This window comes from Micromesistius poutassou (assembly GCF_964030765.1).
Source record: "Micromesistius poutassou genome assembly, chromosome: 9".
NCBI lineage: Eukaryota > Metazoa > Chordata > Actinopteri > Gadiformes > Gadidae > Micromesistius > Micromesistius poutassou.
This window is the reverse complement of record NC_140279.1, coordinates 20,171,856-20,191,567: the sequence shown is the minus strand read 5'-3', so window position 1 is coordinate 20,191,567 and position 19,712 is coordinate 20,171,856. Positions and strand designations below refer to the sequence as shown.

At 44.3% G+C, this 19,712-nt stretch overlaps 2 protein-coding genes across 3 annotated transcripts in view; one reads left to right on the top strand and one right to left on the bottom strand.

Moving 5' to 3' along the window:
• Positions 1 to 412: 412 nt before the first annotated feature.
• Positions 413 to 5,177, top strand: LOC311353388 (interferon regulatory factor 4-like). Of its 2 annotated transcripts, none has more exons than XM_084473287.1 (8): positions 413 to 645; positions 743 to 929; positions 1,322 to 1,389; positions 1,573 to 1,702; positions 2,293 to 2,394; positions 2,498 to 2,866; positions 3,264 to 3,376; positions 3,486 to 5,177. In XM_084473287.1, exons 1-8 carry the CDS (start codon positions 448 to 450, stop codon positions 3,639 to 3,641), a joined length of 1,323 nt encoding a protein of 440 aa, XP_084329413.1. In that variant the 5' UTR covers positions 413 to 447; the 3' UTR covers positions 3,642 to 5,177. The 2 variants fall into 2 exon arrangements, with proteins under 2 accessions (XP_084329413.1, XP_084329412.1); XM_084473286.1 differs by having other exon boundaries at positions 2,290 to 2,394.
• Positions 5,178 to 5,655: 478 nt separating this feature from the next.
• Positions 5,656 to 19,712, bottom strand: part of exoc2 (exocyst complex component 2) — a 42,108-nt gene continuing 28,051 nt past the window's right edge. Inside the window, exons 13-28 of the mRNA XM_084473431.1 lie at positions 19,517 to 19,641; positions 19,057 to 19,125; positions 18,723 to 18,880; positions 18,043 to 18,164; positions 17,667 to 17,728; positions 16,846 to 16,926; positions 16,519 to 16,578; positions 16,143 to 16,198; positions 15,919 to 15,985; positions 14,630 to 14,746; positions 12,429 to 12,570; positions 9,449 to 9,504; positions 8,998 to 9,120; positions 8,744 to 8,805; positions 7,763 to 7,822; positions 5,656 to 5,861 (exon numbers count right to left, since the gene is read on the bottom strand). Of these exons, the coding sequence (XP_084329557.1) occupies positions 5,768 to 5,861; positions 7,763 to 7,822; positions 8,744 to 8,805; positions 8,998 to 9,120; positions 9,449 to 9,504; positions 12,429 to 12,570; positions 14,630 to 14,746; positions 15,919 to 15,985; positions 16,143 to 16,198; positions 16,519 to 16,578; positions 16,846 to 16,926; positions 17,667 to 17,728; positions 18,043 to 18,164; positions 18,723 to 18,880; positions 19,057 to 19,125; positions 19,517 to 19,641 (1,454 nt within the window). The 3' untranslated portion in view covers positions 5,656 to 5,767. The remainder of the gene's footprint in view (positions 5,862 to 7,762; positions 7,823 to 8,743; positions 8,806 to 8,997; positions 9,121 to 9,448; positions 9,505 to 12,428; positions 12,571 to 14,629; positions 14,747 to 15,918; positions 15,986 to 16,142; positions 16,199 to 16,518; positions 16,579 to 16,845; positions 16,927 to 17,666; positions 17,729 to 18,042; positions 18,165 to 18,722; positions 18,881 to 19,056; positions 19,126 to 19,516; positions 19,642 to 19,712) is intronic.

Here is a 19,712-nt window from a genome sequence, read left to right as displayed (position 1 = left end):
ATGCATTTGCCTCAATCTTCATTGAAAAGGTTTTCCAAGTGTGCGGGTGTTATGTAGAATACGACCAATGCTAGCCTACCAACCCTGACACAGGGTTTTCCCCTGCAGCGTTACTGGAGGAGCGCAGCTCACAGGAGATAAGATTAAACCGAAGGGCAGGTGCCTCAGCAGCATCGCAACCCCACTGCCCCGCCCCTTGTAGCTCAAGAGTTCATTTAAGAGGGTTCGCCAAATCGACGGCTTTATGAGACTTATTGGTTTCAAAATGATCTGATCTGGTGTCGAATTTCGAAGTTTTTTTGGTAACTTATTTTTCTTGAAAGTAAAATAATTTATTGTGGTTGACATTGCATAGCATTAACATTGGAATTGGTTGCTTCATTACGAAATAAACTAAATAAATAGCACAACAGAAAAGGTTCTTCTGAGAACTTTACTGACGGACAGATGAACCTCGAAGCGGATTACGCAGCGACGGGGAGCAGCGGGAACGGAAAACTACGACAATGGCTCATAGATCAGGTGGACAGTGGGACGTATCCCGGTTTGATTTGGGAGAACGATGAGAAGAGCATCTTCAGGATACCATGGAAACACGCGGGGAAGCAGGACTATAACAGAGATGAGGACGCCGCGCTTTTCAAGGTAGGCAAGCGAGGCGCACCGACAATGCAGCCAAATGATCGATCGGCCGTGTTTGGCACGTGTAGTTGACCGGCCCTCTCTTGGTGTGTGTCTGCAGGCTTGGGCTCTGTTTAAGGGCAAATTTCGGGAGGGTATAGACAAAGCGGACCCGCCGACCTGGAAGACGCGCCTACGTTGCGCGCTGAACAAAAGTAATGATTTCGAAGAGCTGGTGGACCGCAGCCAACTGGACATCTCGGACCCTTACAAAGTGTACCGTATCATCCCAGAGGGCGACAAGAGAAGTACGTTGCAGACAGAATGCACATTCGCAAATCGGGAGATTTGGATGATGTCAGCATACAAGCACAGTTAAGGGGGCATATTCATGTAGGGCCTATTAATCATGTGGCATTTATTTCTTGTCAAGTTGACTGACTCACTATGAATACTACTGTGTTTGTATTGTTTCCAATGCCCATACTGGTGTGATGTTCCATTTAAAAGCTAAATCATTTATTTATATTTTTTACTTATATGGCTTCGAGAACACACTCAACCTCACTAGAAGAGCAGCGAACCAAGAGTGACCGAATGATAAGATAACACTATAAAACATGAGGTGAACGTCTGTACGTTTGTGTAAGTTCTTCTCCTTATTCAGTTCTACAATAACTAATCAATGTCTTACTTTTAGGACCCAGACAGGAGGACAGTCCTTTGAGTCCATTGAGCTACCCATCCTACCCTGCCCTTCCCAGCCAGGTACTGCTCATATAGACTTACACTTGGCCTGTGAGAGTGAGTGAGAGTGAGAGTGAGAGAGAGAGAGAGAGAGGAAGAGAGAGAGAGAAATGTTGAATGGGCTGAACGGGCTGAACGGCCACGCTATGTGACTACAAATATGTCCCATGCTCATACTCGCACTATTTGTTACTCTCTCTTCAGATCCCCCCCTACATGCCTACTCCAGAGAGTGGCTGGAGGGAATACTACCAGGAGGCCTTCCACCCAGAGCTCCACATCCCACAGTGTTCCTACCCACCTCACCCATGGCAGGGCCCCCCCATAGAGAACGGTACAGCACAACCCCACTGTGAAACCACCACTCCTGCAGTCGTTTCAGTCATGGGGTGCAGTCCCAGCAATATGCTGGGTGTGTGTGTGTGTGTGTGTGTGTGTGTGAGTGAGTGAGTGAGTGAATGAATGAGTGAGCGTGCGAGCGAGCTACTGAGTGCGTTTGTCATTAAGTGAGTGCATAAGGGCGTGCGTCATTTGCCATGAGAGCGGTGTATTTTTCATTGTTAGATAATGTGTGAGCAAATGCTCCTGAAACTGCTGAACGCATTTGCTTTTTGGCTGAGCATCGGCACTTTGAGCATCTGAGCACCGGCTCATCTGACCACAGATGAGCACACACTAGGGTGCATATAGTACACACTATATGCACCCTAGTGTGTACTACATGCACCCTAGTGTGTACTACATGCACCCTAGTGTGTACTACATGCACCCTAGTGTGTACTATATGCACCCTAGTGTGTACTACATGCACCCTAGTGTGTACTACATGCACCCTAGTGTGTACTACATGCACCCTAGTGTGTACTATATGCACCCTAGTGTGTACTACATGCACCCTAGTGAACCCTGCTTGTTTCCCAGCAGCATACCAGATCAAAGGCTCCTTTTACTCGTACACGCATGCTGACGTCCAGCCCTCCGCGTTCACCCTGGACCCCGGCATGAGACCAGCAGACCCTCTTTCTGGTAACACACACACACACACACACACGCACACACACACACACACACACACTCTTCATGTCCCGTTGTATTTAGAGCTCTATCTATCTGTTCCTCCCTACACCAGACCTTCGCCTGCATGTGTCCGTGTTCTCCCGGGACGCCCTCGTGAGGGAGATGACCGTCTCCAACCCAAAGGGCTGTCAGCTGATCCCCTGGCCCCTGGAGGAGAAGGCCTACATATCCCCGGGGGCCCCAGACCTGGTTCCCTTGCCCCCAGAGTCGCTCCAGAGGAGGTCGGGCGAGGAGGGTCCCCCCAGCTCTCTGGCCACGGAGGGTGTGACGCTGTGGATGACCCCAGACGGGCTCTACGCCCGGCGGCTGTGCCAGGAGAGAGTGTACTGGCAGGCGGGGGTTTCCCCTTACAAGGAGAAACTCAACGAGATGGAGAGAGACGTCACCTGCAAAGTGCTCGACACCCAGGACTTCCTCACAGGTCGGGATGAGGGTATAAGCAACAGCGTGCACGTGATGATTGAACCGTTTCTAAATAGTGTGTGCAGGGAAAAGATGAAGGAGGGCGTTTTACAATTAAGGTTTACCTACATTCACAGCTGAAGAAGTAGCTGACTAGTCATGTGACCTTTGCATCAGGCACCTCTCAAGCCCACATCCAACAGGACAACGCACCACAGTTTTGCATTTTGACAGCCTTTTGCATGTGCAATGTGACTTGGAGTTTCCAGTCAGCGTAACCCAAAATGTCAACGCCATTTCATTGGAATTTTCTCTTTTGTTTCACCCGAAAGCCTTACTAGTTACTACTTACGAGTGTTTGTGAGATCGTGTTCAGCTGAACACTCATTGACAAACTTCCACTTCCTGCTTTTCAGAAATCCAGGGTTATGGGCTCCATGGCCGGCCCATACCTCCTTTCCAGGCCTTGCTGTGTTTCGGGGACGAGTGTGTCGACACAGAGAGACCAAGAAGGAGCCTCACCGTGCAGGTACGATTCTGGGCACGCACATGGGATGCACAGGGTTGACCTATGTCCGCACTGAATGATCAGCAGTCTGATGCCAACACATTCACTCCTGCTTCCTTTCATCATGCAGGTAGAACCCTTATTTGCGAGGCAGCTGTTGTACTATGCCCAGCAGACTGGAGGACACTATTACCGTGGCTACGAGCACCACGGTGTCCCGGAACACATAAGCCCCTCCCACCACCACCACCACCACCACCACAGCGGCAGTACGATGCAGGAGTGACCGCCACCATGTTGGATTCTTCAGATGGATAAAGCAGCAGACACGTTTGGATGTCATTAACATGAAATCCCGATTGACTGGGTCAAAGTTGAGCTGATGTTTGCAAAATCGGTGAACAGTGATTTTCATGTGCTGGAACAACAAACATGGACCAAACATCTTGGACTAAACAGTTGTGTTAAATATGTATATGTATTATTGTTTTTTTTCTCTAATTTGTATGAGATGTGATTTCAGGGATGCATAGACAGTTGCTATCTGGGCTGCACTGACTGGGAGTTATGAATGATAATAAGCTCCGCCAGAACAACACAGAATGATGTATTCAAGAAGAATGTATACATATGGAAAACACTTTTAGACCAAATTTAGACCAAAATTCAAAGTTTATTTTGGTCTGCCAATATTGGGATGCTTTGGGCTGAAACAAAACATATGAACATGCATAAAAAACACTCATACATATGTAGGTTTTCAGGAAGTGTGGTTCGGCTGGTTAGTCAAACATTTATTATAACCTTGATGACATCAACACGGGAGGAGGAAGAGGAAGAGGTTGGCCACTCTTTCCGTTGTATGCCGAAGAGTGCCTTCTTCTAACACGGTAGATAATATTTCCACTTCCACGCAAAAAGAAAAAAAGAGTTATAAACAAGAAAATCTTTGCCGCTGTACAATGTGTCTGATAGGATAAACAAGAAGTGTGGAACGAGATAAAGTTCCACTAAAGGACTACCCACTAGCTTTACAGCAGATCTACCAGCTCACATTTGTATGGTACACACTTCTGCCCCCAAGCCCCTCTTGAAGTGTGTTTGGATTCTATTTTATTAAAGGGTCAGATGTGTGCTTGGTATTGGGAGTTATATTTATATATTTTATATGTATCTGATAGCAAGTTGCAAAAAAAGAAAATGTATCGATCACTGTGTCAAGTTCGGCTTGCGATGACCTCTTCCATTAAATCTATTAAATTTAATATTTTTCCATTTGCAATGAAATCTTATTCCACACTTAAAATCAACTGAGTCTAGGCAAATTACTAGACTCAGGTTTTTTTCAGTAAAAAAAAAAAAAAGAACTACTTTGACGCAGAAGTCCCCTGCTCAGTTGTGTTACTGTAAATGGAGAAACTGTGGAGAACAAGTGACACTTCTCACTTTGAACCTCCTTTGTTGAATTAATCAGTGGGTGGACAGGAAGTTAACTTAAGATACAGAGAATCAAAACAACTTGATCCTCCCCCCCCCTGAGAAAAACCCCACAAAGATACACAAGGTGTGTTTACGATTGCAGAGATTTGAGTTTAAAGAGTAAGAATACCGTTACTATAGACCTTCTGCAACAATCTTAAGACGTACATAGGTTTGTGCGTTCGTTTCTCTCTCTCGTGGGACCTAAAGGTGTGGCACCTCCTGCCCTTTGGTGTCTGAGTGTAGTGACCACAATTGTGCTGCTAGATTTGCTTTGACACCCACTATCTTATTCTTTCTGGGTTACAATGCGTGTACTTATGTGGCTGATGGTGTCTAACTGTCTCTCTAACGGGCTTCAGGCTTTCCCGTACACGCACACGCCCACAAACGTTCTCCTCCCAGATGACAGCCAGACAGTAGAACTGCGAGACAAACGCTCAGGTTTTCCATAGATGAATAGTACGCTTGTACGTATCACACCTAACCACACCCCTGTGGCAAGATAACTGCAACTCCTAAGGTGTTCAGAAGAGACGTCTTATTCTGCTTTGGATTGTTCGCGTGGACGGACGAGCAGACCATGCTGGCCATTTGAGATGGAAATGAGAAATGAGAATGACAAACAGGTCGACCCCAAGGAACCAGTTTATGCCGAGATCCAACCTAAAAGGAGTGCTGAGGAAAAGACTAGTGTGAAAATTGACGTTAACTTGGTTTGTATTTCCCTGCAAAATGAAGTCAGTAGAATTAGTGGTCTTCCAAATAATTTGCATTCACGGCTTTATCTCTCAGAATAACAAGAGGCAGATTGGTTAAAGTGACTTGATTTCGATTTATTCTGAGTACATCGATACAGCAGAGATTATAGTGAGCATCGTTTCCGTTAGCACATCAGTGGAGCAGAGCGAGTTGAGACATGTTTTGGTGGTTCTATCTCTTGACAGGCTGAACAGAGGAGGGCTGGAAGCAAGTGAGCTGTAGCTGCATGCCACTCTTGAAAGTGTTGAGGAGCTCCTCCTGTGACCTAGAGAGGTGAAGTGGGAGAGAGACATTAGGCAGAGAAAGTAAGAGGTAGAGAGCAAGAGAGCGACAGCGAGAGAGAGGAACAGAGAGAGAGAGAGAGAGAGAGAGAGAGAGAGAGAGAGAGAGAGAGAGAGAGAGAGAGAGAGAGAGAGAGAGAGAGAGAGAGAGAGAGAGCGACAGCGAGAGAGAGAGAGCGACAGCGAGAGCAAGAAAGAGGGACAGAGAGAGAGAGAGAGAGAGAGATATTGTTATACCTTTCCACGGCCTGAAAGGACCTTTCCAAAACCGGAAAGAACTTGGTTTGAACCTCCTAGTCAACACCTAGTCAACATCCTTAAGTAATCTTGAATATGACACCAGCATCTCAATTGTTTATAGTGGCATTTAACAGTTTGACTAGCAATGCAAATAATCAGTAGGGTTGCAAAATTCTAGGAATTTTCAAAGTTGGAAACTTTCCATTGGAATTAACTGGAATTTATGGGAATAAATGGGAATAAACCAGGAATTTACAAAATTGAAGGTTGGCTCTTAACAGGGGACTTAAATATAGTTGGGGAAAATATATTTTTGCATAATCTTGACTAACACAACCAGATTTCATGCAAGTAAACTTGAATATCTCTATGCTATTCCTCAATCACGCTAGCACACAGCTTATGCTGCTATCCATTTGGCCTTTCATGCTGGTACGCCGACCTGCTCAACGAGAACGTGACGTCACTTCCTGGCTCTTCCCACCTTAAAAGTGTTCCAGTAGTCTTTTGTGTGGACGAGTGGGAGAATAACGGACGCCTGGAGGTGGCAGCAGTAGTAGCAGTCATTGTTGTTAGCAACATTAGGCTCTTTAGCAAACCAGCTCGAAAACAAAACTTTACATTGTATTACACGCACAGCAACACTGTGGAATGCATACATTGGTAACCGGATTAAAGCAGCAACGTAATCAAGTGTGTAAGAGCAGTGTACATCGACATTAAAGACACCAACGTGGAACAAAGAGAAAGAAAATACATCTCAACTAATGTTAACTACGGGCGCAGCCATCTTCGTTCGTCAAGCGTCACGGGGATCTTTGGCGACTCATCAGAAGCCCCAGTGGGAGCTTGATATCCCCAAAGAAAAGGAGGCGTGCCTCAATGCCGCAAGAAAGCTGGGAGATCCGACTGGGATGGTGGGCATACCAAACAAATGGATAGCACCATTAGTGCAGGGCTATTGAGACCACGCCCCCACATGCACTGTGCATTCCTCCATCACATGTGCCCTGATGACTTCTAGAACCCTGGACCACACTTTTGAGCCCAGAGCATATTTAACTCAAAATTCATGTTTTAGTACTTCAATGAAAGAATAAAATAACTAGAACTTGATAAAGTTCTACTTACAAATAAATCTGTTAAAATCATGTTTTTTAAGTTTTTGTAGGTCATGTTTATTTAATAGTGTTATTTTGCATGGATGTCTACTTATAACAATATATAAATAAATAAATAAATAAATAAATAAATAAATATAAAATAAATAAATAAAAAATAAATAAAAAATAAAAAAATAATAATAAAAAAAAAAATATATATATATATATATATATATTTATTTATGCTTGTATATGATACAGTTGATTAAATAACCCTCAATTCCCATCATTTTCAGATTTTTTATATTTCCAAAATTCCCGAGCTTAACTTCGCATGGAAATTTACCGGAAAGTTTCTGGAAATTTACCACCCCTTTGAAACCCTATTAATCAGTCAATCAGAATCATGTTTCTGTTTCTGTTAACCATAAAGAGGCGTTATGTTTAACAAAAAGGAGAAGATACCTTAAAATACATTTTTATAAAATGTGTGCGCGCGTGTGTGCGCGCGTGTGTGCGCGTGTGGGCTGAGCACAACTCACTTCTTGTCGGCTCCGCTGTGGAGCTGAGGAAGAGGCTCCGACGCCTGCTTGAAGTTTGCACTACAAAAGACAGAAAGAGTTACGCTGTTGAAGCTCCCACAAAATGAAAAGTTTGCTCTCTTGGACTGAATCGGGTTACATCGAGTTGAATCACTTCCATATCATTATTTAGAATACAAGAATAAATAAATATTAAATGTACGTATCTTTCAGTAGGAAATATTTACCGCCAAAAATGTGCAAGTGCTTCAGCCTACGGCTGTATTACGTGGTTCTGACACATTTTGTTGGCCCAATGACATGACTCTATTGTCCACTATGCTGCAGTCCTCCATGCGTGTTTACATTGACTGCTTAGCGCTGCGGCGGCAAAGCTCTATGCTAACCAAACGCGACAAACCCTCCCCCTTTTAGAAAAGCCGTGTCCCGCCTCAACCCCATTTTCTGCTCTCACTAAAGACGTTCGGAAAAATGCCATCCGACTTCCGTGAATGGGGCCTTTTATGTCCGTCCACCAAACAGACAGATGGTGAAGAGCTTGTTGGAGCCGACTGGGTCCAGGACAGAGACACGCTCCCGCTTAACACAGAGAGCATGCAGGCACACACGCAGAAGCCACACATGCGCAAGCGCGCCCGCACACACCGACGAGTCACATTTACATTACATGCTGGTGGCTTATGAACAGGAAGTGAAAGCAATCTGGTTCAGAGAGAGTGTGTGTGTGTGTGTGTGTGTGTGTGTGTGTGTGTGTGTGTGTGTGTGTGTGTGTGTGTGTGTGTGTGTGTGTGTGTGTGTGTGTGTGTGTGTGTGTGTGTGTGTGTGTGTGTGTGTGTGTGTGTGTGTGTGTCGGCTGGGACCGGTGAAAACGGTTCATGTGTGACACTCCTAAATCATGGTGTTTGTGTGAGTGTGCTTGTGACAGGGCTGGTCATATGTATGTTTGGCCGTGTGCGTGTGCAGGTGTGAACATGTGCTCACTTGCTGTCGGCGGTCAGGTAGCAGGCCACGGCGTCCCTCAGGGCCCACAGCTCCAGACGGGCCTGATGGACACGGAGAGGGAAGGTCTGGTGAATATAGAGTCAGTGGTGCTTCCAGAAGCTGAAGGTAGCTGAACGCAAAGCCCCTGCAAGGGTTGCAGGTTCACACCGAGGTCATGTTATCGCTCAGCATTGCGTTGTTTCTGACAGAGACACAGAGAGAGAGATTGAGAGAGGTGTGTGTGACATTCATACCTGCATGGCTCCGTTTTTGCTGAAAGAGGGCACACAGTGCATGAGACGACACATCTCTTCTGCGACCGCTTCAACTATTTTGGAAAGGACTCTGGGCACCAGCTCCTTGGAAATAGTGAAGACCTGTGTGCACGTGTGTGTGAGGGAGAGTGAAAGACAGAGTGAGAGACCGTAACAGTACAGAGAGGATGAGGTTTCACATTTGACATGGAGGGCAAAGGTATATGCCAACGTTTAAAAAACAGACAGACAAAAGCCAGCCATGTGTGAACACATTATGCAAAGTCAACTGATGAAACACACTATTGATATGCGCATCATTAGAACGACACAATCGTCTGTCCAAAAAAATACATTTTATCCAAAGACGAGCGCGGATAAAGTGAAGCGTTGGGCTGCTGATGTGAGGTCTGTGATCAGCAGTACAGTGTGTGGTGGGCGGGGCGGGTACCTCAGCGTGGACGGTGATGATGCTGACCAGCGCTTCCTTCAGGTAGTTCCTCACCCCTGAGACAGAAGGAGCACACAGAGGACCAGAGAGAGACAGTGATCAGGATCATGTTATGATGTCCCTGGTGTGTGGACACTACTGGCTGACTCTGTTCAGCCACATACTGAACACTGGGAGGTCTCCAGTGTAATAATTACAGACGGATAGACACACACACACACACACACACACACACACACAGGTGTGTTTCCTTTGGCCATTTTAAATGTGGAATTGTGGCTATTGAACTGACTCAACTGAAAGTCCTAAAATTGTGGTTTATCCACCTGTACTGTTCCTCTTTTGTTAAAAGCAATGATAAAAAATGCACACACAAGTAGGCTGAATTGGTGGAACACACATGGACAAACACAGACACACACAAAACAGAGACATGCATCTCTCAGCCTCCACAGTACAGGTTCAAAACAAAGCAGAGGAAGGTCAGGTGCGTCCTACGGTACGGTGTACTCGGGCCGGTGGTGACTCACGGCTTACAGCAACACATTAAAGAAGTCTCCTTCTTGACATATGACAACAGGTAGGAACCACAACAGAGCCCGGGGCCCAGAAGTTCCCCACCTACTAGAGCCACTAGATTAAGGACTACACTCAGAGGAGCTCAGAACAGGGAACCGGATGTTTCACTTCCTATCGCTCAATATGTTTTTGGCCCAATCACGTTGCTGTGGGCGGGGCTCTGTGGGCGGGGGCCTGTAAGTGCGTGATGGTGGAACACAAAGTCAGCCGGCGCTAGTAAACTGCATGGGAGGATCTGTAATGGTTTCAAATCAACGTCATGTCAGCCCGTCCACTGTGAAAACACACAACAAAAGCCTTCCTGAAAGATTCTTTCACTCGTGCAAATGAGTTTCAAACATGTCCGTAATGAACCAGGAGAGGCGTGACTCCGCCCCTTCCAGTTGTTGTTGACGGCCCATGGTCTGCTACAGTAGGACTGCTGGATCACAGACTACAGCCTACTTACACCTTTACAGGATCCCTTCTGAATTTTTTTTTTTTTTTGGGATGATGCAGCCAGAAGTTTTCAAACTGTGGGTCATTTGATCTTTGACTGTAGACTGAAATTAGACTAAATTATTTATTATTATCTGTTGTGAACTAACGATAACAAAATGATTAATCTATTCATCTGAAAAATAATTGTCAAATAAATTGTCTGTGAAAAATAAACGTTAATCAAAGGACAATTCCGGTATTTTGAACATTGAGCCCCCTTACTGGTTTGTCTAGGATGAAATAGAGTGGTTGACACCGAAATATTGACTATTGGTAGGCCTGTCGCGATAAGCAATAAATAAATTAATCGCACGATAAATTAAAATGAGACGATCATTTTGCCATCCACGATAAATACCGGTAAGCTTTTTTTTCTTTTTTCTCTCGTGTCTCTCTCTATCAAAGAGACTGGATGACAAGAGTTTTCACTCCGAAGCATCGGTCTCGACAGACCCCTCTGGCTTCCTTGGCGTAATGAGGAGTTAACCCTCGAGTCGTGGCAGTCCTGGTCAGCCACATGGTCTCTGTGGGGAGGCGGAGCCCTGGCGTTACAGAGTCAGAGCCCGTCTGCGCCCGTGAGGAGTAGCAAGCCTGAGAAAACGCTAGTTGAGATTTTGAGGAATGAAAAACATGATGGAAGATGGAATTGGCTTCAAAGCCGAACGCGACAGCTGCTGTGTGGGAGCACTTCGGGTTCAAACCCAATGACCGCGGTGAACCACTTAACCTGTGAGCCGGTATGTTGCATTTGTTGTAAAACGGTAGCAACTAAACGCGCCAATACAACAAACATGCATCTGCACCTAAAGCATAATCATCCAATGCAGTTTTCCCTGCTGATCATGGGATGTCTCCGTCTTCCTGACAGTCCACAATCACTGGGGCGTTTAGTCGACAAACAAACAGGACAGTTCAAATGGTGCGCACTCACAGACAGTTGTAGTTTGCTTCATGTAGTTTTTATTTAAATTTTATTTATTGTTTTTGGTTGTTTTGTTTATTTATTTTGGATATTTAAAATGTCTGCCAGTTCCAGTGTTAAATATTCTTTATTATATTAGTTGAAAATGGTCTCAAAACAGCAATATTATCGCTTATCGCAATCATTTCTGGGACAATTTATCACCCAGCAAAATTTGTTATCGTGACAGGCCTAACTATTGGTCCTGTCTCGGGTATTTGGCTCATTTAGAATCGCCCTGCCTGTATTCAGAATGGCTGTCTATGGGCATTCACAAACCTGTCCTTAAAACAACCTTAAACATTTGTTTTCAGAAATGTGCAACTCACCGAGTGGTTAGTGGTGTCTGTTGATGTTCCAAATCAAGTATCGTAGCGAAATACAGTTTCTGTCGTGTTTTATTGCACATTTATCACATTTTGTAAATCTCATTGATTTCTGTTGGAAGACTCATTGCTTGTTGGCTGGAAACGGAAAGGGGGGCTGTTTATGTTTGGTTGTAGTCTTTTCACTCGGTTCTAGCCCTACTGTTGAGACGGAGAACCGAGCGAATGCACGCATGCATGTAGCCAGCCATTCTGAAGCAGGCAGGGCGATTCTAAATGAGCCAAATGCCCGAGACAGGACCGATAGTCAAAATTTCGGTGTCAACCGCTCTATTTCATACTAGACAAACCAGAAAGGGGCTCAATGTTCAAAATACCGGAATTGTCCTTAATTAATTAATTGACAATTGTCAATTGTCCTTAACTAATTAATTGACTAACCTAATCAACGTTTAAAGCGTTGGTTTCAGCCCTAATCCCACATTCCATCTCTACCATGCCATAAAGAGAGATTTCTAAAAGAAGAAATTAACTTTACGTCATTGTAATCTGTGATGGTAATCAGAATGAAGTACTGCATTCATTTTACTGCAGAAAACCCCTGGTGCGTGGGTGTCTGTAGCTCTAACTGTACCTGTAGGTGGCTGGCAGTCCCTCCAGTCAAAGTATCCAGCGTAGATGCCGGGCTCCAGGGAGCCCACGATGGGGTCGGACTTCCTCTGGATGTAGGCGTCAAACAGGGTCTGGTCCAGGTCCCGCACCGCTTCCCTGCTGGCCTGCTCCCACGGCAACAGACAGGGGGTTAGTGAGCATCAGCGTGCACTCGCCCACCGACTCCCTGTGTGTTAAGGTTCACCCAACGCTGGCTCTTCAGTGCAGCATAGAGGACGCGCTTGAGGCAAAGACCTTTCATCCATACGGCGGCTCCAAGTGTGGGAGGAACCCTCAACCATTACCAATGAACACGTCTGGATTGTGAATGTTGCAGCAGAGCAAGAGAATGTTTGTTGTACATTAAAGGATATATCCATAGTTGCAGGACTGAAACTGCAGCCTTAGGAAGGTTGAGATAGTGATAAAACTAATTGTTAAATAAAATTTTAAAAACAAATAAAAAAAAATGCATCCAGATGCATTATTCACGTGACCCTCACATATATTCAAGACCAAATATGTGAGTTTTATTGCATTTGTACCGCAGCAGCCATCAATGACTAGACATTAGTTACCATTAGGGATGCAGGCCGATCCCCATCTTTTTAATGTGTGATCAGCCGATACGATTCCGACCACCGTTTTTATTTTGTATAGTGAAATATATATATATATTAATATGAGGTTTCATATGAAAATCATTGCTTGTCGATAATAACGGTTTTTAGTAATTGTTGTAGAATTATTGTTCATTTGTTGAGCTGAAGGAAATGCGGTTGTTCCTTTAAAAAAAGACTAAACTTTATGTAAACGCAGAGCACTACGGAGATAAGTTTGGACTAATTAGGACGGTTTTCTGACAGTTTCCATAAGTGGCTGATAACGATGACCGATCAATCAGTGCATCATTAATTACCATTAGTTATTTTATATTTATTACACGGCTCTTCTAAATGCTGTGGAACGCTCCGTTCACTTGCATGGGCCTTCCCGACTTCCGGTGGTGAATTATTTTTCAATAATGACCGTTGCCAAGCATATAATGACCGCTGTCAAGGAAAGTGGATTTTTTTCACGTCTTTCGTATCACTCTGCACTCTGATAAGCAGGTAACTTATCAACCCCAGCGTATGACCGGCGTTCTATACATTATCCCTTACGTATTATGTTACCGATAATATTATTGGCTTGAAGCTATTGTAAAATAAGTACACACCTGTGAGTGCCTAACATTAAGTTTTAGTATTACTGCAACGCAAATTTCTAAGTATGCTATCTGAATTGCTTGGCAACACCTATTTGCTGAACACCTATTTGCTGAACTATATTGCTTGGAGGAAGAATGATTATTTGTTTTCAATAAATTATTATTATATTTGATGTATATTTTATCTGAGTCTTTCTAGGTAGTCTATAGTAACTGTTTAAGAAACCATTTTATAATGTCAATAAGCCACTTGGGGCCGTGATTCAGTGACTTTAGAAAAACTCCAGGGCGTGGTCAGGCCCGGTGCGGGAACTGGGGTCGTGGCCTACTGACGAGTTCCACGGTGCTTTGACCACATTCGTTGTCAATGAAACCTCTGGTGGATATATTTCACTTTTAATGTTGGGTTTGTAGCGCAATTTATTCACACACTGGCAGAGGTGTCCTGTTGTTGAAAAATAATGCACACCCTTTGTTATTGACCAATTGGGATCAATCAATGCTAGGGTATAAAATGAAATAACTACTTTCAAATAAGCTTTGACCAGAAGGCAAAACAGACTCTTTCACTTTTGCTGTGCGATTCATCACCCATTAGTCATAATGTTTTTGTGTTTGATACGTGCAGTGTCAATGAGTGTGTTTTGAGAGAAGAGAAATGGGAGTTGAAGGAAATGAGTTTCAACTGACCTTTAGCTCAATTTGACTTACATGACTGTAATATTTATGCCCTTGCTGGGCAGAGCGATGCCATCTCATATGCAACATACATGCAACATGACACAGAGCATTTCCCACCAATCTAAACCAAAGTGATTTCCACGAAGCACCGAACCGCAAGCTCCAAATGCAAACGTCGGGTCACACCTACAGTCGTCATCACAAATGCGTTTTTGATCCATTTCTTTTGCTATACAAGACAAAAGACTCAAGGTAATTTGCGGTCAATTCAACCCCTTTGATCACTCACTAACCCGTGTGATCTTCTCTGTGCCTGTGAAGCCATGCTTCTCAAAGTGCTCGGCAAGGTTGATGAAGGTGTGTTTCTCCAGGTACTGACAGTTGCTGAGGATGATCAGCAGACGCTGTTCCTACACACACACACACACACACACACACACACACACACACACACGTATAAAGAGAGACAAAAGCACAAACAGATGGGCCAGAGAGCTGAGATTTACAGTGACATTGACATGCTTACTCAACAAACTAGGGCTGACCCCTAGTTTACTGATTAGTCCCCATAATGGAGGCCTGACCCCTCCATAGTCTACTAATTAGTCCCAATAATGGCTGCACGCCAGGAGGAATGCCAGATATCAAAACGGAAAGTGATGTATAGCAGCATAGCTAATATTTTGTGGCGTCACACATTTCAAAATCAGTATTTGTTATTTTTGTTAAAAGAGTTATTCAGAGATATTCAAGAGATATTCAACACATATTCACGCTTTGAATTAAAGCGAAAAGAAAGACACAATGACGGGTATGAGCCCTGTGTATCCAGGGGTGTACACCTGCCCAGTAGACATGCAGCAGCCCCCCCCTCTATAAAGCCATGGCCTGTTCCATACTGCTACACAATAGGCCAATTACAAAGTACCCTGAGCTTAACAAAAGCCAAACTAACAACGCAGTTTAACCACATAGGTCTCTCGTTTCAAAATGTCCCTTAGACAGTATAAAGTATATTAAAACTGACTTTAGATCTGTGACTGCACCAAATAAAGCACTGCTGTAGGCCCTAACCCTGGGCCTACTTGGAGGATTGGACAGTTTATTAGATTACAGTTTAGGGGTATTTCTCGATTCCAAATGTCAACTATAATACGTAGAAACAAAATAAACCTCAATGTTTTCATATCAAACACCACACTTATGACAAAAATGATCGTATGACTGATGGTTGACTTAATGGTGTGGTTGAATAAGTTGATAAACTAAATAGTTTGTCAGAGACAGCACCTCATACAAAGGTTGACTATAAAAAGGGAGGGCGGTAAGGTGAGGAAAAAGCTGAGTGTCAGACCTTCACAACACGGCCCGGCTGGTGCTGTCACCCCCCTGCTCCGGTACGAGACCACGGGAAACCCCCACCTCCATCGACTTCCCCTTACCAGAAACACCATGTGCCCCGATGTTCCCTCCACCCCTCCCCCACCTTCCTCCGTCGCCCTTCGCTCTGCCTCTTACACGAAATGCAACGACCAGGAAACACAGACCAAAGCACACTGGTGAGGAACCCCCAGACACTCACCGGAGTGGGACTGAATTCCTCCTGACTGCTGCTGAAGGGGTTCGGAGAGGCCAGGTCCACCGACATGCTGATAGTACACACACACACACACACACACACACACACACACACACACACACACACACACACACACACACACACACATTTAGATTGTCATGTTTGTGATCCTACTGCACTCAAAGGTACATGTGAATACAGACAGGGATGTACACGGGGGCACTCACTGTGAACTGTCGCTGTCCGTCTTCATACTCAGCTGCTCCAGGCAGCTGATGAAGGCCTGAATTTCACACATGGGACGCAGTAGTCATTTGAATGGCAGGACATCCTCATAAAAGAGCCTATCTTTAGTTTTCAACCAGTCTCACGAATTAATGAGACCCGTTTGTGGCGGCTTTGTATTGATCATCGAGCAGTAGGTCTTTAATAGGAATCCCCTTAACAAGACTATGGCTGTGTTCCAATCGTAATCTGGGCGGCCTAAGGAGAGCTTTCTACGTGGGACGCGGGTGGCAGGCAGCTTGTTTAACATATGGGATGCATGAATGGGACGGCCTACCCTGTATGCATGGCTAGGAGGAGGCGGGGCGGACGGCCTACCTTCATGATGACCACGCAGAGCTCTGATGCACGGTCCTGGGCCAGATCCAGCTGGAGAACCTGCAGGAGACACAAACAGTTACACATGGAACCGACACTGGGTTTAGAACGGGGCTGTTCCTGACCTGAGGCATGAGATAAGAGTCGGGTGGATGCTTCAGTTTAAAAAGACTTGGGCTCCACCCAGCTATTGGGTATTTGCTACTGGCTTCAAAGATTTTGAATCTTTCTTAAACATCATTAAAGAGTCAAGAGACGGAGGATGAACATGATGAAGACAGGATGATTAGTAGAGAAGATACTCCGAACCATCTGTGGTAATCTTACGTTGATCTCCCCAGGTTTGGTTTCCATGGGCTCTTTGAGTGACTGTAGCATCTGGACCACGCACTGCTCAAACTGGGCGGGCTGCACAGTACAGCAGGCACAAAGAGCACCAGCAGGGAGGACATTAACAACAAACAGATGAACAGAAACAGCATTGATCTGTGTTAGGCCTCAGAGGCATAATTAAGAAAAAAGGTAACTCTTCCTGTTTCCACACAAAACAAACTGTTTAATATAATAATAATAATATATATAATATATATAATATAGAGAAATGTCTTGGCTCTCAGTGGATGCGTTGGCACAGGGACATTATCTTGGAAGGCTGAAATCTTGCACATGCAATGTTAAAGTCAATTGCTTTTGCTTTGCCCCTTTTTTGAGTTTTGAGAAGATTCAATAGTAATTTTGATAATTACATTCAAAAAAAAAAAAGTATGACCTATAAAGTAGGTCATACTTTATAGGTCATTCATGCAAGTGGTTAAGCTTAAATGTGTTAGTAAGATTTTATTATTAGTAGTTACTTTACAATAAAATGTAATCAACATTCTTTTAAATTAAAAGTGTTTCAACATTGCGATGTTGAAATGGTAGTCAACTGTGATAAAAATGATGAGAAATGAGAAATGCTGCACAAAACTAATATCTAAAAAAGTTTAGATTATCTAAATTATTTAGATGATCAAAAGAATAAATACAACTTATCATGATGGGATGACAAAGGCATTATTAACTCATTGAGTTAGTGAACAACAACATGCCTTATTGTAATAAGTACTCTCTGGTTCTCAGTGTGCTGTCTGATGTGGTGACCTTACCAGGCTGGTGAGGCCCTCATTATCAACCACCCAGTCCTCTTTCTCAGCAAGCTTCTTCACATCTGAAGAGGGAAACAACAAGAATCATCCCATCAACTTCCCTTCAAGTCATGGATAAAGTTTCCAAACAATACACGTGGTTAGATTTTACATTTTTATACTCAGTGGCACATACATGCGTAACGCATACAAACAACCCTATATCACTGTGAACAATAGTTGGAAAAACGATAGCCTTTACGACATTGGGGTTAACTCATTTTCTGTAATATTTTATGATCCCTTTTATTATTAACTCTTTAAATAACCAATAGTTGTGTAAGCAACCAGCCGCTGAGGCCCAGTACAAATGACCCAGTGTGTAGGCGGTCCTCACCCTCCGTGGTGTGCTGCAGGGTGACCAGTAGGCAGTGCACTCTCAGATCCAGCAGCAGGTCCTGGATCACCTGCAGCAGATCATTGGGGATCTCCAGAGTAGCTAGGGCGTCGTGGCAACACCTGGAGGCAGAAGAGTGAGAGAGAGAGAGAGAGATGGTTCATTGAGCCAAAGTCACAGAAATGGCTACATCTCTTAAAGGGTAGGTAAAGCCCCATAATCACTTCATTCAGGAGAAAACGTTTCAGTGTTATTTTGATAAAATCTAATGTTTTAAAATGGGGGGGAATCCCTTTTGAATTCCAGAAGCTCAAGCTCATCTGGTCCTATGGCACCCAATGTCTCTGTCGTTTATCTACAACCTTTATGACTGTAAGGACAGTCATAAACGACCGCTTCATAAACGACTGCTTTATAAGTTACTTTTATTTTCTCTTATGCAGAAGTTCTCCAGCTTAAAAAAGGACTTACTTACACTTTAATGACAATTAGGAATAATCGCAAAAATCTGTTATTTTGGAAATATATATATATATATATATATATAAAAAAATATATATATATATATTTAAAAAAATATATATATATATAAAACAAAACATTGGCGGGATGGATGAGGTAAAGTGGAAACAGAAAAGCAACTACATGTCCGTTTCCACGCAGTGATGGCGGTGCCGTACCTGACGGTGTGGATGACCTGCGTGACCCAGAGGCCCGTGAGCTCCGTCTTGTTCTCCCAGCCCCCGTTGAGACCCAGCTCCCCCGGGGGCAGCGTGGCCGGCAGGAGGGCGCCCCGCACTAGCTTCACCAGCCGGTGGGTCAGCTCCTCTATCATTTTCTACACACACACACACACACACACACACACACACACACACACACACACACACACACACACACACACACACACACACACACACACACACACACACACACACACACACACACACGAGGTTGTGTTTGTTATAGAAACAGGTGATAGAGAAACTGAACATGCTTTGGGAATTAACACACCTTAAAATCATTCTGTCTCTGCCGGGCATTCTTCTTGGACCTCTCCACTTGGCCAGACTTCTCTCCAGTCTGCAAACAGTTTCAGGGTGTGAAAAGTCATAGCAGGATGGAAACAACTACCATTGATTCATTCCAGTCAGGTTTGCCACATTATCAGCGTGTGATGATGTTAACGGCATAACTACATGGAACGGAGCCATGATTAACTTCCATAAGCTGCACGAGCCTTTGGTCCCTAATCACATGACAGAATGTGTTGGGTTGAGGAGTCTGGTAGTGCCTTGTAGCTTGCAAGGCACTACCAGTCCTCAATCCTCACACTTGGCTTGTACGTTGAATAGAGTGTCTCATTGAACATACTGATTGGCCAGTCATCATATACTGACATTCATTCATTGCTTTCCCATTGGTTGAGTCTGGCATGGATTTCTTCACATGAATCAAGACACTTGGGCCTAACCTCGCTGAAGAGGCTCCCGTTGACGTAGGAGATCCAGAGCTTCCAGAAGTTAGGCAGCTGACCAATGACCACGTCCGACAGCTTCTCCACAAACTGCACCTGTTGGGGGGTCTCAAAACGCCAGGCTGTGGCACGCATACAGGCGCACACACACAGACCCCTTATTGAACAAAAATACAATCTATACAGTATACTG